This window comes from Cervus canadensis, chromosome 7 (assembly GCF_019320065.1).
Source record: "Cervus canadensis isolate Bull #8, Minnesota chromosome 7, ASM1932006v1, whole genome shotgun sequence".
Classification (NCBI taxonomy): Eukaryota; Metazoa; Chordata; class Mammalia; order Artiodactyla; family Cervidae; genus Cervus; species Cervus canadensis.
Genome location: NC_057392.1, coordinates 5,132,899 through 5,155,684, shown reverse-complemented (window position 1 = coordinate 5,155,684; position 22,786 = coordinate 5,132,899). Strand labels below are relative to the sequence as shown.

At 37.4% G+C, this 22,786-nt stretch overlaps 1 protein-coding gene across 3 annotated transcripts in view; it reads left to right on the top strand.

Moving 5' to 3' along the window:
* RASA2 (RAS p21 protein activator 2) overlaps positions 1-22,786 on the top strand; it is a 120,468-nt gene that overhangs the window by 54,487 nt on the left and 43,195 nt on the right. For all 3 annotated transcript variants that reach the window (XM_043474237.1, XM_043474236.1, XM_043474235.1), the window contains exons 6-9: positions 15,000-15,083; positions 16,743-16,815; positions 20,008-20,084; positions 21,940-22,041. In XM_043474237.1, coding sequence (XP_043330172.1) covers positions 15,000-15,083; positions 16,743-16,815; positions 20,008-20,084; positions 21,940-22,041 — 336 coding nt within the window. The remainder of the gene's footprint in view (positions 1-14,999; positions 15,084-16,742; positions 16,816-20,007; positions 20,085-21,939; positions 22,042-22,786) is intronic.

The following is a 22,786-nucleotide window of genomic DNA, read 5'->3' as shown; positions in this document are numbered from 1 at the left end:
GTCTTTCCTATGCAGATTTTCCTATGTTTCTCTCTGGATACTTCCAAGATTTTTTCTTTGTCTTTCATTGTCTAAGTGTTATAGTTTGACTATAGATTTGTTTGGGTTTATCCTGCTCATCTTCTTGAACGTACATGCTTATATCTTTTGCCAGATTAGGAAATTTTTAGCCATTTTTTCTTGTTACATTTATCAATCCTGCTAGATTTCCTCCTTGTCCTTTTGAGACTCCAGTGGCTTGAATGTTAGATGTGTTATTATCCCATACATACCTGAGGCTCTGCCCACTGTCCCCTCCCTTTTTTTTCTGGTTTATTTTCCCTCTGTTGTTCATATTAGATTATTTCCATTGTTTTTTCTTTAAGCTCACTGATTCTTTGTTCTGTCTGTTCTACTCTTGGACTCATCTGTGGAGTTATTTTTATTTTGGTTATGGTATTTTTAAGTCTAAAATGTCCACTTGGTTCTTCTTTATTTCTTTGGTAAGACTTTCTTTTTTTTTTTTTTCCTTGCTGAAACTTTCTATGTTTTCATTTATTTCAAATGTGTTCATAATTGCTCATTGAGTCATTTTTATGATGCCTGGTTTCACATTTTCTATCAGATAAGTTCAACATCCATGTTTTCTCAGTGTTGTCATCCTACTGGTTGTCTTTTCTCGTTTAAGCTGGAGATTGTATGGTTTTCAGTTCTATCCTGTACATTTTGGGAATTATGTTAATGAGACTCTGAATCTTATTTAAATCTTCTGTTTTAGCCAGACTCTCTCTCTGCTAGTGGGGGAAGAGGAGTTCCCATTCATTACTATCATGTAGAAATAGAAGCCCAGGTTCCTGAGTCGACTGCTGTTGATACCCCTGGAGGAAGAAGGAGAAGGGGTCCTTGTAACTGCTGAATGAGAGAGCTGGTTCAAGCTCCTCTTTGTTTCTCCTGTTACCACTCTGACTGGGACAGGGAGGAGTACCTTATTGCTGTTCCATGTGGCCTCCAGTGATACCCTGGTTGGGAGGAGTTAATTACACCTACAAAGTGGTGAAAGTCTAACCTTCCCACTCAGCCTTCTCCGACGCCACCCTGACATGAAGGGGGAGGAATGTCTCATCGTTAGACTTGGTGGCGATGGAAATCCAGGCTCCTCACGTGGTCTCTACTGACTCCACGGGAAGAAGGGCTCATTACAACCCGTCAGAGGTCGAAGTCTAGGTTCTCACCTCAACTTTAGGCCTTTGTTGATGGGGGTGTGAGGGTAGAGCCAGTGTTTTTCATGGTGTTTAATTGGAATAGATGGTTATTGTCTAAAAATGGCTTCTATCTTGCTAAGCTGGCTAGAGAAAACTGGCTTTTCTCTAAAGAGGGAGATAGCATCTACTCCATCTTGTCCTAGAATTGGAAGCCAGTTCCTTTCTTTTTATTTAAGAATAGTATTCCTTTGTATGGAATTTGTTTACACATTCACCAGTTAATGGATATTTGAATTGTTTCCCATTTGAGGCTGTTATAGAGAAAACTGCTGTAAATATTCACAAACAGGTCTGTGTGTGGACATATACTGATCTGCAATCTTTTCTTCCTTGTCTTTTTCACTTAAGCCTTCACTGTCCATACTCAACGTCCATAGAACAATGGAACTCCAGTAGTAGCTTTGTGGAGTTTATTGCTGATTTCTCCGCTTTAGAGGTGTTTTGAAGTTTGTAGTATTTTCTTTTTTTCGGTAATGTTCAAGCCATGGCTTTCTGTGTTCTTTGTGCTACTTGCTGAACTTAACAGTTCTGGGGAGAGGTGTGTGGAAAGGTTCATATCCCAGTAGTTGCCGTTACTCTCCAGGCCTGGAAAGCTCCCCATTGTAGCATTTCTTGAACTTCAGTAAGACTTCCATCTGCTGATCTTTACCACATTCTTACCTTCTCCTATTTTACTTTCTTCTAGGCCTTTTTCCATGATCTTTCACTATAGTTATTTTCTTACAGGTTCCCTAAACTCCCCTGCCCTTCTCTTCATCCCTTTAATATGAATGAACTCAATCTCTTCCTTTGTGTTCAGTGTGCACTTGAATATTGCTAGAGACAAATCACACAGACTAATTTTACTTTAAATTCATGATCACAAACCTCACATGGGTACTTAACAATTAATATGGAGTTTTACTGTGCTTCTTATTATACCTATGAGATTCTCCATCTCTACAGACTGTACATTGATCACAGCTTCCTGAATCCAAATCTGGAAACCTGGATTGGCCTCCATCTCTTTGTCCTTAACGCTTAGTAGATGCGGTGCCCCTTCTCTTGTTGTGAGTGAATTTTTCCATTTGAGCTCTGGGTTCTCTGTCTTTATCCTATTAAAGGACTTTGCTCCTTCATTTATCCCTTCTTCTGTTTCATCAGTGTTACCTGCTCTTTTAGGTTATTCTCAGTAGTGTATAAACATGTTCTAGGGTCTCCCATTCTAAAAGGCATGTGTTCCCAGGCCTTGTCTCCAGTCCCCTCTCCCACTACCATCCCTGTTTATCTGCTCTCCTTTGAAGGCAGACTTCTCAAAGTAAGATTGTCTAATAGAAATAGGGGTGTGTGTGTGTGTGTATGTGTGCATGCGTGCGTGTGCATGCATGCATACATACTAGGTCTATTCACTGTAGGCAGTGTCATCCCAGTAGGAATGAATATGCTTACTTCCTATATACTTGATTTCTAAATAACATTCTGTAGTCAGGATTGTACACTAGATTTCTCTGTAATTACGAAAATGTTTTTGCCTTAATTATTCATTTTGGTGGCCAGTAGCTGTGTGGCTTATTGAAAACTTGAAATACGACTAGTGCAACTGAAGAACTAAATTTTAAGTTTTGTCTAATTGTAATTAATTAAAATTTAAATAGCCACATGTGGCTACTGGCTGCCTATTAGACATGCCCCAGTAAAAAGAAGGTGGATTTTTTTTTTTAAGTAGTGACTTGTTTGAGAGTCACTGAAACAGAAAAATATAAAGGATGAGCCTAGAGCATCTATGGAGTCAGAAAGTAAGGAATTGCTCAAAAAATAATGAAGGCATGTAGAAAGGATGTTGAAGTCAATTAGAAAGAGCGCCAAATAACCAAGTCTGGGACAATTTGAGCATCAAAATGAATAATGATAATAATAGATTAAAGTCTGTAAAGTAAATATCAGTGAGCCAATGCTGATGTAGCAATTAAGTACATGGTAGAAAAAGGACTGCTTTACTTTGTTTGTGAATATAGGACAAATGATAGGAATAAATCACTGTTAGCAAGCACTACAATATTACTGCAGGGACAGATTATCTATAGAAGCTAAATAAGTGGGCATAAGTGTAATGACAAACAGCATATATGCATAGTCTCAGAGAACAACCCTGTAAGATGACTGACGGTCCGTTCCACCCTGCCCGGTGGCGGTACTCACTTGTGCCTGACACTTTGCAACCCCAGGCTCCTCTGTCCATGGGATTATCCAGGCAAGAATGTTGGAGCTGGTTGCCTTTTCCTCCTCCAGGGTATCTTCCCAACCCAGGGATCAAACCTGCATCTCTTAGGTCTCCTGCTTGGCAGACGGATTCTTTCCTACTGCACCACCTGGGAATCCCCATCTTAACTGAGTGATCAAAACTAATGTCACCAATAATGAGACATTCAGTACCTCCTTGTAAGTTGCATTAAGGATGCCAAGATGCATAACCTTAGTCTAATCATAAGCAAACATCAGACAAATTCAATTTAAGGAATATTTTACAAAATAAGTGGCCAGTACTGGCAAGATCATGGAGCAAAGAACCATTTTGGATAGAGGAGACTAAGTGGGTGTGACAACTAAATGCAGTTTGAGATCCCATGTTGCATCATGCACCAGGAAGAAGGACATTGGTGAAATTTAAGTAAGGTCTGTAGACTAGTTACCTTTATTATTAACTAACATCATATCAATGACTGTTTTCTGTTTCTATAATTCTACTCTGATTACACATAATGTTAACATTGGGTGATGGGTATACAGGAACTGTAAATATTTAACAGCTGTTTGAAAGTCAAAAATTAATTCAAAATAAAAAATTTAAAAAATTGTCTACAGCTTGTGCATCCAACCCAGATCTTTTTTCTAGCTCCAGACTCATTGTCCACCTGCCTTTTTGGCTATTCTACTTTGATGTCTCACAGCGTTGCAAATTTAACACATTTAAAACTGCAATATTGATTCTTATATCTGTCAATATCTAACTCTTCCCCACAGCCTTAGCAGATAGTACCACCATCCACCCCACTGATCAAGCCAGAAATCTGGAGTCACTTAAAATCTTTTCTCCTCTATCCCACCACAGATAGGATTGTTCTTATTGGCTCTATAAAATTTCTTGAATTTTCTAATTTTTAATAAACATCTACTGACATCTCCTTATTTCAAACCAGCAATCATTTCTTACCTTGACTATTTCAATAATCTTTTAACTCTTTTTTCCAGTCAGCAATCCATTCTGTTTGTAAGCAGCCCAGAGCAGTCTTTTGGAACATAAACTAGATCATGGCAGTCCCCTGCTCAGATACTGAGTTTGCAGTGCATTTATTTAGAATAAAATTCAGGCTCCTTATTACGGCCCATAGATCCAGCGACCTCTCCTGCCTCTTTGATTTTGTTGCATTCTTCCTATGAATACGCTTGCTGGCCTTCTCTCGGTCCTTTGAGTGTGGCATTCCCCTGCTAGCTCAGAGATCTGCATCCGCCTCTCCTTTTGCTGGGATGTCCTTATGCCCACTCTTCTAGTTGGTTCATTCTTGTTTTTTAAATTTCAACTTAAATGTCACTTATCCTAAAATAGGGTGCCCTATTCTTTGTCTTCCATAGCACTTGCCACTATTTGTAGTTATTATTATTTTTATTTATTGCTTGTCGTCTCTTTCTTCAGGTAGACTAAGCTCCATGAAGGCAGAGGCTGTGTTTGTCTTACTCACTTCATGGCCCCAGCATCTGGCACTTAATTAGGCACTAAATAAATTTTAAAACAAATAAATGAAGAAAGGTTAACATTTGTCTTCTTTTTTTTTTCCCATTTATTTTTATTAGTTGGAGGCTAATTACTTTACAGTATTGTAGTGGTTTTTGCCATACATTGACATGAATCAGCCATGGATTTACATGTGTTCCCCATCCTGATCCCCCCTCCCGCCTCCCTCCCCATCCCATCCCTTTGGGTCGTCCCAGTGCAACATTTGTCTTCTTAATGGAGGAAGAGAAAGTAGCTTGTCTAGAAAAAGTGTTTTTTTTTCCAAAAGGAAAAGAATAATACAAACAAAAATATGAAGTCAGGAAGCAGCATGGTATTGTGTGTGTGTGTGTGTGTGTGTGTGTGTATAATTAAAAGCAGTTTGATGTTGCCTGATACATGAACATTGAGTCAGAGATTGATCAGAAATTGATGAAATAGGCTGGAGCTAGTTCTTAGGGGCTCTTACATACCATATGAACTTATAAAACTTAGGAGCTTATGGAACTGTTGGAAGGTTTTAGAGACTAGAGAATGGACAGATTTGTATCTGGTCCTGCCGAAGTGAGCACCAGATTTGCATTTTAGAAAGATCAGATTGGTGACAGCAGTACGTATAGAAACTAGGAGGTGAACTTGAAGGATATTACGCTGATGCTGGAGAAGACTCTTGAGAATCCCTTTGACTGCAAAGAGATCAAACCAACCAGTCAGTCCTAAGGGAAATCAATCCTTAATACATGAAGCTGATGCTGCAGTACTTTAGCCACCTGATGCGAAGAGCCGACTCATTGGCAAAGACCCTGATGCTGGGAAAGATTGAAGACAAAAGGAGAAGGGAGCAGTAGAGGATGAGATGGTTAGACAGCATCACCAACTCAGAAGATAGGAATTTGAGCAAACTCCAGGAGATAGTGGAGGACAGAGGAGCCTGGCATGCTGTAGGCCATCGAGTCACAAAGAGTTGAGCATAACTTAGCAACTGAACAATAACAATAAAGGGTTATTGGATTTACTTTGTGAGATCCAAGTGAGAGTGAATTCTGTGCCAGAACAATAGCTGCAGATATGAGAAAAGAGGCCAGATTAAGTAATATTTAGAGAGTAGAATCACTAAAACTTGCTGATTGATTAGATATAGAAAGTGAGGAAGAAGGAGGAATTATTCCAATGTGGCTACTAGATTACTAGCTGTGTTATGGGGTGGTGGTGGTATATACAACAAAGAGAAAATACTGGAGGAGGAGCTGCTTTAATCAATGGTAGTGAGTTGAGTTTTAACCACTCTTGAACATCTTTGTAGGGATTTCCATCAGACATTCAGATACAGAAATCTTTAACTCTGTGGTGAGATCTCATATACAAGTGTATGGTTAATAGTAGTTGTGGCTATAAGAATAGATATGATAGATTGTATAGGCTTGAGGGAGGTTATGTAGCATAAAGAGAGCAGTTGCTAGCAAATCCAGCAGTAGAGGGCTTCCCTGGTGGTTCAGATGGTAAAGAATCCACTTGCCAATGCCAGTGCAGGAGACCTGGGTTCAATCCCTGGGTCGAGATGATCTCTATCATCTTGAGAAAGGAATGGCAACTCACTGCAGTATTCTTGCCTGGGAAATCTCATAGACAGAGAAGCCTGACAGGCTGCAGTTCATGGGGTCACAGGGAGTCAGACACGACTGAGCAATTAACACTTTCAGTTTTTTCCAGCAGTTAGAATTAGAAAAACATGTGCGAAAAACCTGAAGGATACAGATAGGTGTTACAAAGGAAGTCACGTTGAAGGAAACCAAGAGAGAAGAGAGTTTCAAGGAGAGAGTGATCAGGAATATTGCATGCTGCCAAGAAATCCAGTGAGAAAACCCCTGAAAAATATGGATAGCATTTGACACTCAGGGGACCATAATGAGGAGAGTTTCCATGGAATGAAAAACAGAAAAAAACTGGATTTCAGTAGGGGGAGGAGTGAATAGGAGGTCAAGAAATTGGGAGAGAAAATAGAAAAATTAGATAGGTGGAAAGTGACTTTTGAGGTCCAGGCAGTAATTTTTATTTTAGAGAAACGGACTGAGGTAAAGAACCTTAGGAGAGAAAATTGAGACAAATTGAATATGTGGTTGTTGCTAGTATATGGAAATTTAAAAAATTGTTTTATATCCTGCAACCTTTTTACATTCACTTCTTAGTTCTACTAGCTTTTTAAAAATAGATTCCATTCAGTGTTGTTCACAGACAGTTATGTCATCTGTGAATAGATGGCTTTACTTCTTCCTTTTCAGTCTGTTTCTTCCTTTATTGTACTCACCAGAAACTCCAGTACAGTGTTGAATAGAAGTTGTGAGAACAAACATTGTTGTCTTATTACTTATCTTAGGGGATAATTTTTCAATTTTTTACCACCAAGTAGTGTTAGCTATCCATCGTCAGGTTGAGAAAGTTCCCCCTTTGTTCCTAGTTTGCTGAGAATTTTTATCAGAGATGGGTATTCAGATGATCTTAACACTTATTTTTTGTTTTCATCTGTTAAAATGGTGAATTTTGTTGACTGATTTTTGAATGTTAAATTGCATCCACTTGGTCATGTTAATATTGTTACATATTGCTGGCTTTAATTTGCTGAAATTTTGTTAAGGATTTTTTTGCTTCTCTACATGAAAGGTATTAGTCTGTAGTTTTCTTTTTTTTTTTCTTTCTTTTTTTTATTTTATTTTTTAATTTTTTTTCCATTTATTTTTATTAGTTGGAGGCTAATTACTTTACAATATTGTAGTGGTTTTTGCCATACATTGACATGAATCAGTCATGGATTTACATGTATTCCCCATCCTGATCCCCCCCACCCCCGCCACCTCCCTCTCCACCCGATTCCTCTGGGTCTTCCCAGTGCACCAGGCCCGAGCACTTGTCTCATGCATCCAACCTGGGCTGGTGATCTGTTTCACCCTAGATAATATACATGTTTCGATGCTGTTCTCTCGAAACATCCCACCCTCACCTTCTCCCACAGAGTCCAAAAGTCTGTTCTGTACATCTGTGTCTCTTTTTCTGTTTTGCATATAGGGTTATTGCTACCATCTTTCTAAATTCCATATATATGCATTAGTATACTGTATTGGTCTTTATCTTTCTGGCTTACTTCACTCTGTATAATGGGCTCCAGTTTCATTTTCTTATAATGTCTTTGGTTTTTGTAATCAGGATGTTAGTGGTCACTTTGGATGAATTGGGAAATAGTCTCTTCTCTTCGATTTTCCAAGTTTTTATAGAACTCATGTAATTTATTTTTTACGTGATTAGTGTAAGAATTCACCAGTGAAGCTGTCTGGGCCTGGAGTGTTTTTGTTTTGTTTGTTTTATATTGTATTTTTATGTCTGCTTGATAAATTGAACTCATTATTATGGAATATCCCTCTTTATTCTAATATTGGTAATATTCTTCATTGTGAAATCTACTTTGATATTAATATGCCCACTCTGGCTCCCTGGCTGGTTGGGTCACTTGCTTTCTTCCTTTTTTCTTATTTGTAATTTAAATTGAATATTTCTGCTGCTGCTGCTGCTAAGTCGCTTCAGTCGTGTCCGATTCTGTGCGACCCCATAGACGGCAGCCCACCAGGCTCCCCTGTTCCTGGGATTCTCCAGGCAAGAACGCTGGAGTGGATTGCCATTTCCTTCTCCAATGCATGAAAGTGAAAAGTGAAAGTGAAGTGGCTCAGCCGTGTTCTACTCTTAGCGACCCTGTGGACTGCAGCCCACCAGGCTCCTCTGTCCATGGGATTTTCCAGGCAAGAGTACTAGAGTGGGTTGCCATTTCCTTCTCCATGTATTTCTTCCCTCATACATTGAAAATCTTAATCCCTAACATTACATACTTAACAATATGATTATTTATTTACATTATCTTATAAAATAAGGGACAGTAGATTCAAAATAATAATACCAGTATTACCACTGATGATTAGGTTACTGAATGAAGTTTTAGAGGTCTTAACTGTTCTATTTGTTCTAAGACTATATATCACTAAGGATTAGAATCAAATACTGTGCTCTAGTCTTTTGAACTAATTCTAGTTACCTCCTTTTTTTAGCGGTTTCTCAGGTTGGTTTGTTTTTACTTTTTAAGGGTTATTTCTCAAGTTTATTTTCACTTTTGAAATGTAAAGGTTTTCTATGCTTGCAACTCAAAACTGTGTCAGATATATCTGAACAAGTCCCCATTCCCAAATTTTAGTCTTTTCAGTATGTTTACAAATACAAGCAAATAAATATGTGCACATATATTGATATAAATAAAAATATGCTAATATTTTCCATTCTATTCTTATACAAAGTATAGAGTTCTATAACTTATTTCTTCACTTAAGAATATATCCTGAAGATCTATCTCTCCATAATCAGTGTAATTTAGAGAATAGATATTTACTCCATTCTCTTGACAACTACGTAGAATTCCATTGTATAGATTTACCATTTTTTATTCAGCTAGACCCTTACTAATGGATATTTGGGTTGTCATTACTCATTGACTCAGCTTTCCTTTAGTTAGTATTAGCATGGTATATATTTTTCTGTTTTTTACTTTTATTTTTAGCTTATATTTAAAAGAATTTCTTAAAGACAGAGTATAATTTTTTTGTCCCATCTGAAACTTTCTGCTTTTTAGTTGACATGTTTAGACCATTTACATATCTGTATAATGCGTCTGTTACTCTACCTTCACTCTTACTGATCTTTTCTCCTGCCATATCTAACCTTCTATTAATCCCACTCAGTATTTTTCATATCAGAACTTGTAGACTTTCAGATTTTAATGTCTTCTGTGTTTCTACCAAACATTTGAAATATAGTTATAATAACTTTTTCCATGTCCTCATCTACTAATTCTGTCAGCTGTGTTATTTCCGGGTCTGTTACTATTGATTTGGCTTTCTTCCATCATGGGTTGTATTTTCTTGATTTCTTTTGTGTTTCTAGTTATTTTCTGTTGGATGCTAGACATTGTGAAATTGCTGGATACTTTTGTATTCTTATGAATATACTTGAAGACTTAAATTATTTAGAAACAGTTTGATCATTTATGGTTTGCATTTAAGCTTTGTTAGCTGGAACCAGAGTGGCCTTTAGCCTGTGGCTAGTATTTTCCCCCTACTGAGGCCAGCACCCATAAATTACCAGCTTTTTACCATGCCCATGGGATCTCTTGATAGTCATTTGTAGGCTTCAGGACTTGTACCCTCTGTTCTTTTCTAACTCCGCCCCCCCACCCCAATGTATGTGCTTATCAGCACGTACAGTTTCCTCACATGTATGTGCTTATCAGTGCTCAGCTGAAGACTCTGGGGCTGGGCAGGTGCTGTGGGTAGCTTTGTAGCTCTCTGGTGATTTCTTCACTCTGTGCAGCTCTGCTTCCTCCAGTACCCGGTCCTGGGAACGCTAGTCACCTTGACCTTCCCCAACTGACAGCCCCTCTCTTTCTTCTCAAGGAGACCATCTGGCAGTAAGCCGTGACGGTTAGAGGGCTCACTTTGTTTATTACCCCCTCCAGATTACTGTCCTGAACTGCTGGTAATTACCCTTTTTTTGTTAAAGTTATTGAAGTGGGAGGATAAATCTATTCCCTGTTAACTCCCTGTACTACTACATACTGTTGTATACTCTTGTCCGACTCTCTGTGACCCCATGGACTGCAGCACACCAGGCCTCCCTGTCCATCACCAACTCCTGGAGCCTACTCAGACTCATGCCCATTGAGTCGGTGATGCCATCCAACCATCTCATCCTCTGTCGTCCCCTTCTCCTCCTGCCCTCAATCTTTCCCAGCATCAGGATCTTTTCCAATGAGTCAGTTCTTCGCATCAGGTGGCCAGCTTTAGCATCAGTCCTTCCAGTGGATATTCAGGACTTATTTCCTTTTTTTTTTTTTTTTATTTTATTGTAGTGGTTTTTGCCATACATTGATATGAATCAGCCATGGATCTACATTTGTTCCCCATCCCGATCCCCCCTCCCACCTCCCTATCCATCCCATCCCTCTGGGTCTTCCCAGTGCACCAACCCTGAGCACTTGTCTCATGCATCCAACCTAGGCTGGCGATCTGTTTCACCCTTGATAGTATATTTGTTTCAGTGCTGTTCTCTCTGAACATCCCACCCTCACCTTCTCCCACAGAGTCCAAAAGTCTGTTCTGTACATCTGTGTCTCTTTTTCTGTTTTGCATATAGGGTTATCGTTATCATCTTTCTAAATTCCATATATATGCGTTAGTATACTGTAATGTTCTTTATCTTTCAGGCTTACTTCACTCTGTATAATAGGCTCCAGTTTCATCCATCTCATTAGAACTGATTCAGATGAATTATTTTTAATGGCTGCATAATATTCCATAGTGTATATGTACCACATCTTCCTTATCCATTCGTCTGCTGATGGGCATCTAGGTTGCTTCCATGTCCTGGCTATTATAAACAGTGCTGTGATGAACATTGGGGTACACATGTCTCTTTCAGATCTGGTTTCCTCAGTGTGTATGCCCAGGAGTGGGATTGCTGGGTCATATGGCAGTTCTGTTTCCAGTTTTTTAAGGAATCGCCACACTGATTTCCTTTAGGATGGACTGGTTGGGTCTCCTTGCAGTCCAACGGACTCTCAAGAGTCTTCTCCAACACCACAGTTCAAAAGCATCAATTCTGCGCTCAGCTTTCTTTATAGTCCAGCTCTCACATTGATACGTGACTACTGGAAAAACCATAGCTTTGACTGGACAGATCTTTGTTGGCAAAGTAATGTCTCTGGTTTTTAATACGCTGTCTAAGTTGGTCATAGCTTTTCTTCCAAGGAGTAAAAGCGTCTTTTAATTTCATGGCTGCAATCACCATCTGCAGTGATTTTGGAGCCCCCCAAAATAAAGTCTGTCACTGTTTCCCCATCATTTGCCATGAAGTGATGGGACTGGATGCCATGATCTTAGTTTGCTGAATGTTGAGTTTTAAGCCAGCTTTTTCACTCTCTTCTTTCACTTTCATTAAGAGGATCTTTAGTTTTTCTTCACTTTCTGCCATAAAGGTGGTGTCATCTGCACATCTGAGGTTATTGATATTTCTCCCAGCAATCTTGATTCCAGCATGTGCTTCATCCAGCCCATCATTTCGTATGAGGTATTCTGCATATAAGTTAAATAAGCAGAGTGACAGTATACAGCCTTGATGTACTCCTTTCCCGATTTGGAACCAGTCTGTTGTTCCATGTCCAGTTCTAACTGTTGCTTCCTGACCTGCACACAGATTTCTCAAGAGGCAGGCCAGGTGGTCTGTTATTCCCATCACTTGAAGAATTTTCCAGTTTGTTGTAGTTCACACAGTCAACGGCTTTGGCGTAGTCAATAAAGCAGAGCAGAAGTAGATGTTTTTCTGGAACTCTCTTGCTTTTTCAGTGATCCACGGGATGTGGGCAATTTGATCTCTGGCTCCTCTGCCTTTTCTAAAACCAGCTTGAACATCTGAAAGTTCATGTTTCACGTACTGGTGAAGCCTGGCTTGGAGAATTTTGAGCATTACTTTACTAGCGTGTGAGATGAGTGCTATTGTGTGGTCATTTGAGCATTCTCTGGCATTGCCTTTCTTTGGGATTGGAATGAAAACTGACCTTTTCCAGTCCTGTGGCCACTGCTGAGTTTTCCAAATTTGCTGGCATATTGAGTGCAGCACTTTCACAGCAACATCTTTTAGGATTTGAAACAGCTCAACTGGACTTTCATCACCTCCACTAGCTTTGTTTATAGTGATGCCTCCTAAGGCCCCCTTGACTTCGCATTCCAGAATGTCTGGCTCTAGGTTGATGGTCACACCATCGTGATTATCTGGGTTGTGAAGATCTTTTTTGTATAGTTCTTCTGTGTATTCTTGCCACCTCTTCTTAATATATGTAGAAGTTAATGTTTGTCTTTTAGTTTAAAAAAAAAGTCCTAGGCAAAGAATCAAATCATTCTGTATTATAAACAAGTTTGGACTAAACTTATTTTCCTTTGCTAGAAAATGTGTCATTATCTAATGCTTTATATGTCATATATAAATAAAATACAAGATAATTTGGTGTAGTAAGGTTATTTTAACTTTCATTTTTACCTCATTCATGGTTTACAATGTGAAGTTGTTTGATTTACCAATTAGAAGAGTAGTTAATTAGGAAAATATTTCATAATATATGTAGCAAATAAAATAACCTGTATTTAATACTACTAGTTTGTCAGAAAACCTAATTTTTATACTTATATTTTTAAATTATATAAGAGTACTTCTGATGGTTTTTATAGACCCTTGCTTTTGGGTTATGAGTGTTTTTTTGATTTGTGAGTATTCTTATAGAAATCTATACTGAAAAGCATTTTCTCGTTGTTTTCATACCTCATAAAATTATAGTGACTTTTTATAATTAAGATTTCTCATAATTAATGTTTACATCAGATAAATTTGGCATTATGAAGAAAGTAAGGGTTGCCCCAAAGTTCATTTGGGTTTTTCCGTAACATACTACGGAAAAACCCGAACGAACTTTGGGGCCAACCAAATACAGTATATTCCGGCACAGTGGGAATGTAGGAGGACTTTGAAGTTTAGAAATGGAGTTAAGAAAGTAGAAGTTGAGTCTCAGCCCACTTCTTACAAGTTTTATTACCTCTTTAGCATTATTTTGTTATTTTCTTACATAAATTTTTTAGCCTTACTTTCTTCTTTAAAATGACATGATTATACCTTTCTCAAAGGCAGTTGTGGGAATTAGGTGCATTCTGTGAAAATAAATAGTAAACTGCAAATATTATATAAAAGTCAGGTATCATTTTGAGATTTAGCCTAAGAAGTGTACATTTCAAACAGTATGTACAGTGGGAAAATTTGACTGTACCCAAGCCTGACATTAATAACCAGAATTGTTGTCTTGGCCTGTACTTTTCTTCAGTTAGTTTCAGAAATTTTTTAAATTTGATTTTTGATACCCAATTTAATAGAAATGAGTCATATTATCATTTCTTTCTTTACTCGGCAGCATACCATTTGCACTTCACCCACATATATGATCTGTGGGTTGTAGAGAGAAATTAGAATGTCATTCAGTAGCTCACATCTTTCAACCAAGAATGCTTTTCACCAACACTCATGAGTTTCTTGTAGGAACTGGGAAATGTACACCCTTATATGGTCAACTGAATTTGTGAACCTCAGTAAAGAGAAAATTTGAGGAGCAGGTCATTAAGTCAGATTCAGTGTTCTTTGTAAATACCAGTGACCATTATCCATGGGGTAGATGAGATCTTGGTTTTTATGGTCTAAAACATTTTCTGCAGAATGAGGCAGGAGCTGTTGCTGAGAGTTAGAATAAAAGGCTGCAGGACTGTATGTGGCTTGCTCTTTATTTATGAATCAGATTTTAAGTGGAAACCACAGTTGTTTCCTTGTTTCTCATTCATGCTTTAGCAGAGGATATGATGCTACAGATTTGACTTGGTTTGTAGTTTCTCCTTTAAGGTTCACACCCCTTTCTTTTCCTTTTTAGAAGCCACAGTCATTTTAATGTATTAGCAAACCACAGCATGTACCTTGTTGGATATGCTTTGTGTGCTAAATGTTACTTGGTAGTCTAGTCCTATTTTGGAAGTATAGCATAAGTAAATGAGTACAGGGAGCTCAGCTCAGTGCTTTGTGATGGCCTAGAGGGGTGGTAGCTGGGGGGCTGGTAGGTTCACGGGGGAGGGAATATATGTATACATACCCCCGATAAATATTGTTGTACAGCAGAAACTAACACAACATTGTAAAGCACTTACACTACAAAAAAAATCTAAAAAAAATAAGTGCGTGCATACATATGTTTGGGATAGGTGGTATATAGGCATACAGCTTCAGACATGTGGAAAACAGTTTTAACCCTTTGACTTTATTAACTTGTATTTAAAGCTAATGTTTCATGTTGTTTAACTTCAGTATAATAATGTTAATTTTTCCTTATTCTTCCTTAGTGTCAAGGCGTGCCATGGGTTGCCTCTCATAAATGGACAAAGCTGTGACCCTTATGCAACAGTTTCTCTAGTGGGCCCTTCCAGGTAATGTTTATTGAATTAAGATTAGATTTTTTAAGTTTAAAAATTACAAAACTAAGGTTCTGAGAACATATTAAATATCTATTTATGATATAGACTAATGAATGCTTTTTGAAAGAAAAATCTTCAGTTCTATTATATACTTGCAAATAGCCAACTCTTCTTTTATGAAGGAAAAGAAGTGCCATTTCAAATCTGCCAGACTCTTAGGCTGTGGGGGGCAACCTCTGTTTTATAGTATTTAAAATGTACTTTATTTATTTATTTATTTATTTTATTTAAAATGTACTTTAAAACATGAACTTGACCTTCTTTCATCATCAGCCTTCCTATTTTCAAATGTCTTAGATTTTATTGCAGGTAGAATCCTGTTTTAAGAAATGTTAGCTCAAAATAGCAAGGAAGTTTCAATATTTTTATCTAGAAAGCAACTCAGGACTAAAAATACCTTTTCTTCTTGTGCCATCTGTGCTGTTCAGAGAGAATTCCAAGCCGCAGATAAACTGCTAAAGTACCAGAACATGGTGAAGCCCACTGTATCATTGATTTAAATTACTTACGATAATTTATGGAAAATCTATAGCAATTTTTAGTATTTTCTATTTTATAATTTCATTATGGTTTCTTTCAGAGCCTGACTAGTTGAAATTTGTCTACAACTTGAAGGCTTAGAATCAAGAAGCAAAGAGCATAATAGTGCCACACAGAAACATATATATACACACACAGACATGTACTGCTTCTTCCCTCCCCCAAGCTCACTATGTATCTTATTTTTAAGAAAATAACCAGTTAGTCACTTTGGAAAATATATTTGTCCCTATGGTATGTAAAGCACCATGCCTGGTACTTACTGGGTTCTCAAGCAGTAGTATCCTATTATTAGTATAGATGGTTTTAAATTTAAAAGCAGATACTCAGTCTTACAACATTCATGCTGTCAAAGGGATTTAGTTCTACCTGTTTCAAGTGTTTAGCGGAATTGTTCTTGGTTTTTGTTCTTGTTTATAATCAGTACCCAACAGATTCTTTAGTGTAAATACTTAGTAATGTATAGATAGAAACTGTTTAGCATATGAATTTGTTTTAAAAAGTCACTATTGGTTTTGATACTGTGCTGTGGTTGTGGAGGATATTACTGTTGGGGAGCTGGTGAAAGGCTCCATGGGACTTCCGTGTACATTTCTTTGCAACCTCCTCTGCATCTCTAATTATTTCAAAGTAAAAAGTTTTTTTTAAAAAGCCACATTGTAGCCAAAGTCCAAGAAGTAAACTGAGTTAAACGTGTTCCTGGGGTATTTTTCAACATAGAATAAGGTATTTGAATCTCATTGTCTTCCTTCTACCATTTATTTTGAGTTGCTTATATAATAGAATGTGTTACTTAAAAACCCCTGAAGGAGACCTGACAGTCCATCTAATATAGCCATGGAATAATAAAATCTTGGCATATATCACATATACAAAATTTGTGTGTTCTTTGATTTGAGTTTTTAGAGACATGTCAGTTTTTTCCCCCAAGTAATATTTAAAGCTACTGCCTTCCCTGAATCATCCTAACAGTTAAACAGAAAGAGGCCTGGCTCCCTGGGTGGAAATAGCATGTTTTATAATTGTGTACTGTTAAGTTCTACAAGGTAAAACTCTACCACATTGGAACAGGAATGACCAAAAGAAGACAAAAGTAAAGAAGAAAACAAGCAATCCGCAGTTTAATGAAATCTTTTATTTTGAGGTAACTTTTTGTTTTATTTAAATGTTAATACAACTAAGCATTTCTTTCCTGAAAACTGTGGGTCAGTGGTGTGACACAGTGGAGGCCCAGTGCAGAGCCTCTGCACTGGCAGAGCTCTGATTAATTTGAAGAGGGGGAGGTCTAGGACCACACCCATTCATCAGTCAGCCTTGGTATCACACCCCCCTTCTCACAGAACCCCACCTTATCCAGCCCCCCAGGACTCTTTGGCAGAATACTACTTGAAAGCCATTAGTGAAATAAGTACGATATCCACTTGTTAGGTCTGGGTTCTAGTCCCAGTTGAGTTTAGACAGATCACTACATGAGAGACTCAAATTTCCTGTGAAAGGATAATTTTGTAAGAGAGAACAATAGCATCCCAACCAAAGTCATAGAGTTTTTATGAGGTTCAAATGTGAAAATGCTTTGAGATTATAAAGTACGACATGATTAAGGCCTTGTTATTAACCTCTTTTTAGCTAAATCACTCTAAGGACACGTGCTTATTTTCATAGAGAACTTCAATTGCCTTGAAGTTGCCCAAAATACAGTGCTTTGAAGTTCCTTCCTATGGAGCATTGTTAAATAAATCCTTTTTCATATTAGAAAACTGCAGGAAAAAACAAAAATAATTAAGCTCTATTCTAAAAAATTGTGTTCTACCCATAGGATATGTTGCAATTGTTGAAAATAGCATGTAGGAAAGTGTTTTTTTTTTTTTTAAGTTACATTTTGTGCTTTTCCTTTTTTTTACATGGGTTTTTTTTGTTTTTTTGATATTTCGAAGTGAAGAGAATGAGGGCACATCTAGCCATGCCTGATTACTGTGCTTTTAATAAAGGAACACAGTTGAAGAAATGCCAGAGTTGAAGTAGGAAGAATTGTGGGGGTGGAGGCAAGGAAGAAAGAAAAACAAAATAAAATGTACCAGTGTGAGATTTTTTTCATTTCCCAGCCAAGGACTTACTTAATTCAATTGTTCCGTATTTAAAAATGGCTATTACATCTAGCCTGAAGAAAATCCAAGAAGGGGCAACTTGTAGCAACAAGCAGATGGTCCTTTGAAAATCAAGACCTGACCTGTTTGGTATATGCAAACGTGCATATCAAGCCTCAAAACATTCATTCGAAGGGCCCTTTTGTTGAGTTGATTATAAAGATAAAAGTTCAGTCTCTGTCCTCTAGCTACAGTAAGAGAGAGACCCAAAGCATGCACACGCATGCAGACATGCAGCAGTAAAATGCAGTAGCAGATGCTGGGGAGCTCTGCTGCCACTGAGTTAAGCCAGAGGAAAAGAGTATTAAAAATGGCATCTTTTCAACAAAGACATAGAAAGAGAAAGTTATGTCCAAAGAGTAGCAAGTAGTGATTTGACTGAAAGGGAATAAAGGGAGTCAAGCTTAGAAAGATAAAGTGGGGCCAACTAATGAAAGGCCGTGAGAGCAGGCTGGAGTATTGGACATTGGGTATTGTTGAGCCCAGAGGTAGCAAGAGTAATGAAGTATTTTGAGAAGAGTTAACCATGATCTGTGGGCCAGATGGCTGCGAGAAAGAACAGAGATCAAGAGACTTGCAGTCTAGGTGTTTTTTTTTTTTTAAAAAAGGAAAAAGCAAACGCGGGGGAAGGGTCTGACTCAAGAGAGTAATATGGAAACAGGGCGGAAGAGAAAGATGAGAAACTACAAATGGCAAGATTACAAATTGGTTACAGAAGAAAAGATAAAAGGAGGAGTCAGATGTTGTCCTCATGATTTCAAATCTGGAAAAGTTAAGAAGGAAAACAAGTGGTTCAGTGTGGGGCATAATGAGCTTGAGCTCTGACATGTAAAATCCTCCCATAAGAAATTCATGACTAAGATGGGTGATTACTGTAGATAAAGAATCAAGAATAGCTTACAGTGAGTCAAAAAAGCAAGCCAAGGGCATAGAGGTATGCAAGAAAGAAGAGAAGTGAACCAGCTAAGTTCTGCCACATATTAAATATTTGACTTTGACTTTTCTTAATTTCTGTACTTTAGCTTCCTCATTTTCAAGATGAGGATAATAAATCTAGCCCTGCCTGCCTCAGAGCACTGTTCTGATGAACACAGGAGATAATGAATATGAAAGCACTTCGTTAACCATACAGCCCTGTGTAGCTTAGAGCAAAATAAGATATAAAACCCTGGAGAAAACCCATGTTTGTATGTTCTGAGGAAGAAGTAGTGGCAGAGGTAGAAGCAAGGAGAGCAGAAGGTAGCCAGGATCGTGCTGGGTAAACTCAGAGAAAGGAATATCTCTGGGAAAATGGAGGATGTTTGTATGGTCACTTATTCAGATAAAGGGGTCATGAAAGGTGAAAACTCAGAATTTCATCATCAGACTTGATGATTAAGAGAGGGGTTTTAGGAGGGTGATCTATGAGGAAGCCAGATTATAAGGAGTTACTGTAGTGAGTGGGTGGTGAGGAAGCGGAGGCTGTAAGGATGGGTAACAGTTTTGAGATACTTGTCTGTGAAAGGAAAGAGATAGGAAGACCATATTTAAAGGGAGAATTTTTCTTAGACTTGAATGAGGTGAACAGTCTGGTCAAGAAAGCTGCAATTAAAATAGATCGAATGCTGACTGCATGTTTACTGCATACCATGTGGGGGTGGAGCTGTCTCAGAAAAGAGGAGGATCATCTCACCCTCTTGATTCAGAAAAGGATGAGAAAAGTCATCCAGTAAACAGGCCTCTGTGGGAATGGACATGTTCAGGTGGACGATAGTTGAGGAAGTTCCTGCCAATGGCCTTGATGTTTTCAGTAAAAATGTGAGAAGGAAGTGTGAGGGTGGCATTGTTATCTTGAGAAATGTGGGAAAGTCTTCAAACAGTTCCTAGCTTATGCAGCTTCACTGAAATAGAACACTTTTACTCTGAGTCACCAACAGATACGTATGAGCCAGAGAACCCAGTGTTCCTACATATTGAGTCAATAAGGAAGGGTATGGAGGTAAAGTTGATTTTGATGTTTTATTTACCACCTTATCTTTACCTCTCTCTGCTACTTCCATAGCTGTTTGTGTATTTAGATTCAGGGTCAGATATTACATAGGCATTTTCTTCTGTTTATAATAAACACAAACACTTTTAGGGATGGTTTTTATAAGTTTGTGTAGGAAAACGATATTATAAAAATTTTTTTACTAAAATTTTTTTGTTTATAGGTGACGAGGTCCAGTAGTTACACCAGAAAGTCCCAGTTCCAGGTAGAAGAGGAGGACATTGAAAAGCTGGAAATTAGGTATGTGTCTTGGATTTTACAGAATTGCTGTTTTCTGTGCCAAAAGAGAAATCCTAAATTTAACTGGAAAAGGTGACTCAGGCTTAACAGAATTCTCTTTAGCAAGTTCATCAGTGAAACTTAGAGGAACATGCATTTAAATTTAAATTATCTTCTAGTTTAAATCCAAATTATCTTCTCAAAATCTGATTTCTTTGCAGGAGTAGTCAAGGAGTATTTATTTTAAAAATGAGCTAATTTTTACCCATTTTTTTTTTTTACCTATTTTTAGTTTTTCCCAAATTTAATTGCTATTTAAATCATAGCATAATGGATGCAAAGAATATATAGAAAAGTAATTATATACTAGCCAATTTAGAAATAATTTTTTTATTCTTCTTAACATATCTGCTGTCTAACAGAAATTTCAGTGAGGTAAGAAGTCTTGTAAGATAACCCAACAGGTGCATGTGTTTGAAGTTTGTGCTACTTCCTAGGTCTTAAATATCTATGCTGTTTGGGAGGTGAAAGTTTTGTAAATGCATGTATAGGTGTGGTGTTAACAGTGTGTTCATCTGAAGGGTGTATTAATCACATGTTTGGAATGATCAGGTAATGTATTTTTTAAAATCACCTATCTTTACATATTAACTGGTTTTGAGAAAGAAACTGTAGTCTTGTGTTGGTTTCTTTTCTCAAATTCAAAAATGTAATTCTGTAATTCTTATTTTTACAGGTTAAAATAAAACCTAGATTTTGGAACTAAGAAACTTAAGTACTTTCTTTTAAACTATTTAAGATAGTTACATTCTGTACGTTTAAGTAAAACTACGGCAGTATTCTGCTTTCTTAGTTTAGCTAGTGAGGTGTATGACAGTGCTAACATCCGTCTCTTATTTTTAAGCATGTGAAATGACTTGTCTGGTACTTTCACCATAAGCATCTTTGCCGTAAGCACCTTTACCATCATAAACATCTTTGCCGCAAACATTTTCACCACATAACTAATTGGTGATAAGTCAACTTTGCTGTGAAAAATAAAATAACTGGTTGACAGTTTGGTTTCAACTGGTTGAACTGCATTAGTGTTTCTTCTGGTTATCAATATAATTGATAGCTTTATTGATCAGACAGGTGACACTGATTTGCCCCGGGAGTTGGTTTCTTATTTTGAAACACACCACATTGGAGGAGAATGTGAGGGCCTCAGAGGCACAGGGTTAACCCACATTTCCCATAGAACTTTGAAACATCTGTCAATAGACATGGGACACTGTGCCAAGAACGAACAACAGTGTGGATGGCTTTCCCAACGCAGTATAAAGCTCAGAAGCAAATACGCATCCTCGTGTTTGGAAATGGATACCTCTCTTAACGAAGGAAAAAATTTTAGCAGAAAAGTGTAATGCCAAATGAGACAAATCAATAAGCAAAAATAAAAACAATGTGTAAAATACTGTGAACAAAAGACTTAGAAGACAAGTGTATAGGTGCAGCCCACAAAATAAAATCAGTTATTCGTGAATTATTGCCGTCAATTTATATACATTTTGAATGTATTAAAATTTTGTATTATGCAATGAAGTCTTTTTAATTTTATTTTCTATGTTTGTGTCTTTTTTAATGTCTCTCTTTTATTTATTTATTTTTCCTTTTTTATAACAGAATTGCCTTATAACCAGTTAGTTACGTGGTGAAAATGTTTGTGGCAAAAATGCTTGAGGGAAAGATGTCTGTGGCAAAGATGCTTATGGCAAAAGTACTCAGAACCTTAAATTAATGCTATAATACAAGTGTAGTAGTTTGAAGCTGTTTGGTCATGTTTGTTCTCTTACACATTGTTTGCAAAAAATCAAGCCAATTTTTAAATTTTCAGGATCGACTTGTGGAACAATGGAAACCTGGTCCAAGATGTTTTCCTTGGTGAAATCAAGGTTCCTGTGAACGTATTAAGAAATGATGCCTCTCATCAAGCCTGGTAAGAAGACAGACACTGTAGTGAACTACACAGTAGGTCAACCCCTTTCATGCACTGTCTATGCAAATAAATGGTTCTTTTAAGCATATTTAAAAATTTTTTTTAATTAATTTATTTTTTTTCCATTTATTTTTATTAGTTGGAGGCTAATTACTTTACAGTATTGTAGTGGTTTTGGCCATACATTGACATGAATCAGCCATGGATTTACATGTGTCCCCCGTCCCAATCCCCGCTCCCGCCTCCCATATTTTAAGTTTTGAATGGATAAGCCCAAAGTCATTAACACTGATTTGGCCATTAATTTATTGTTGCAGAAATACAAGTACAATTTTTTTTTTGTTTTATGACTTGCCCTCTGGTGCTGAGATAAAAGAACTGACTTGTCTGGAATATTTTCCTGTTCAAAAACTTAATCTTGACTCTGAAGAAAAAATGTAGAACCTTTCGAACATTACGTAAGAGTTGCTCTTGTGAGAGAAAGTTTGATCACAGATCAACATCTGTAGTTCGGAAACTTTATTAACAGGCATGGGAATTGTGAATGTTTGAAAGCAAAGGGTTTATTGTAGAGATTCAGCTGTTATGAAATCTCACCAGTAATTTTTCTTCCCCAAACCCTATTGAAATGTACTGTGAATGACTCTGGTGTTATTATCTTAATGTCTGGGATCTAGATGTTGAGCTGATTCAGTTAATGAACTTTTCAGAGGTTCTGGTGGCTCAGTATTGGCTACAATATTAA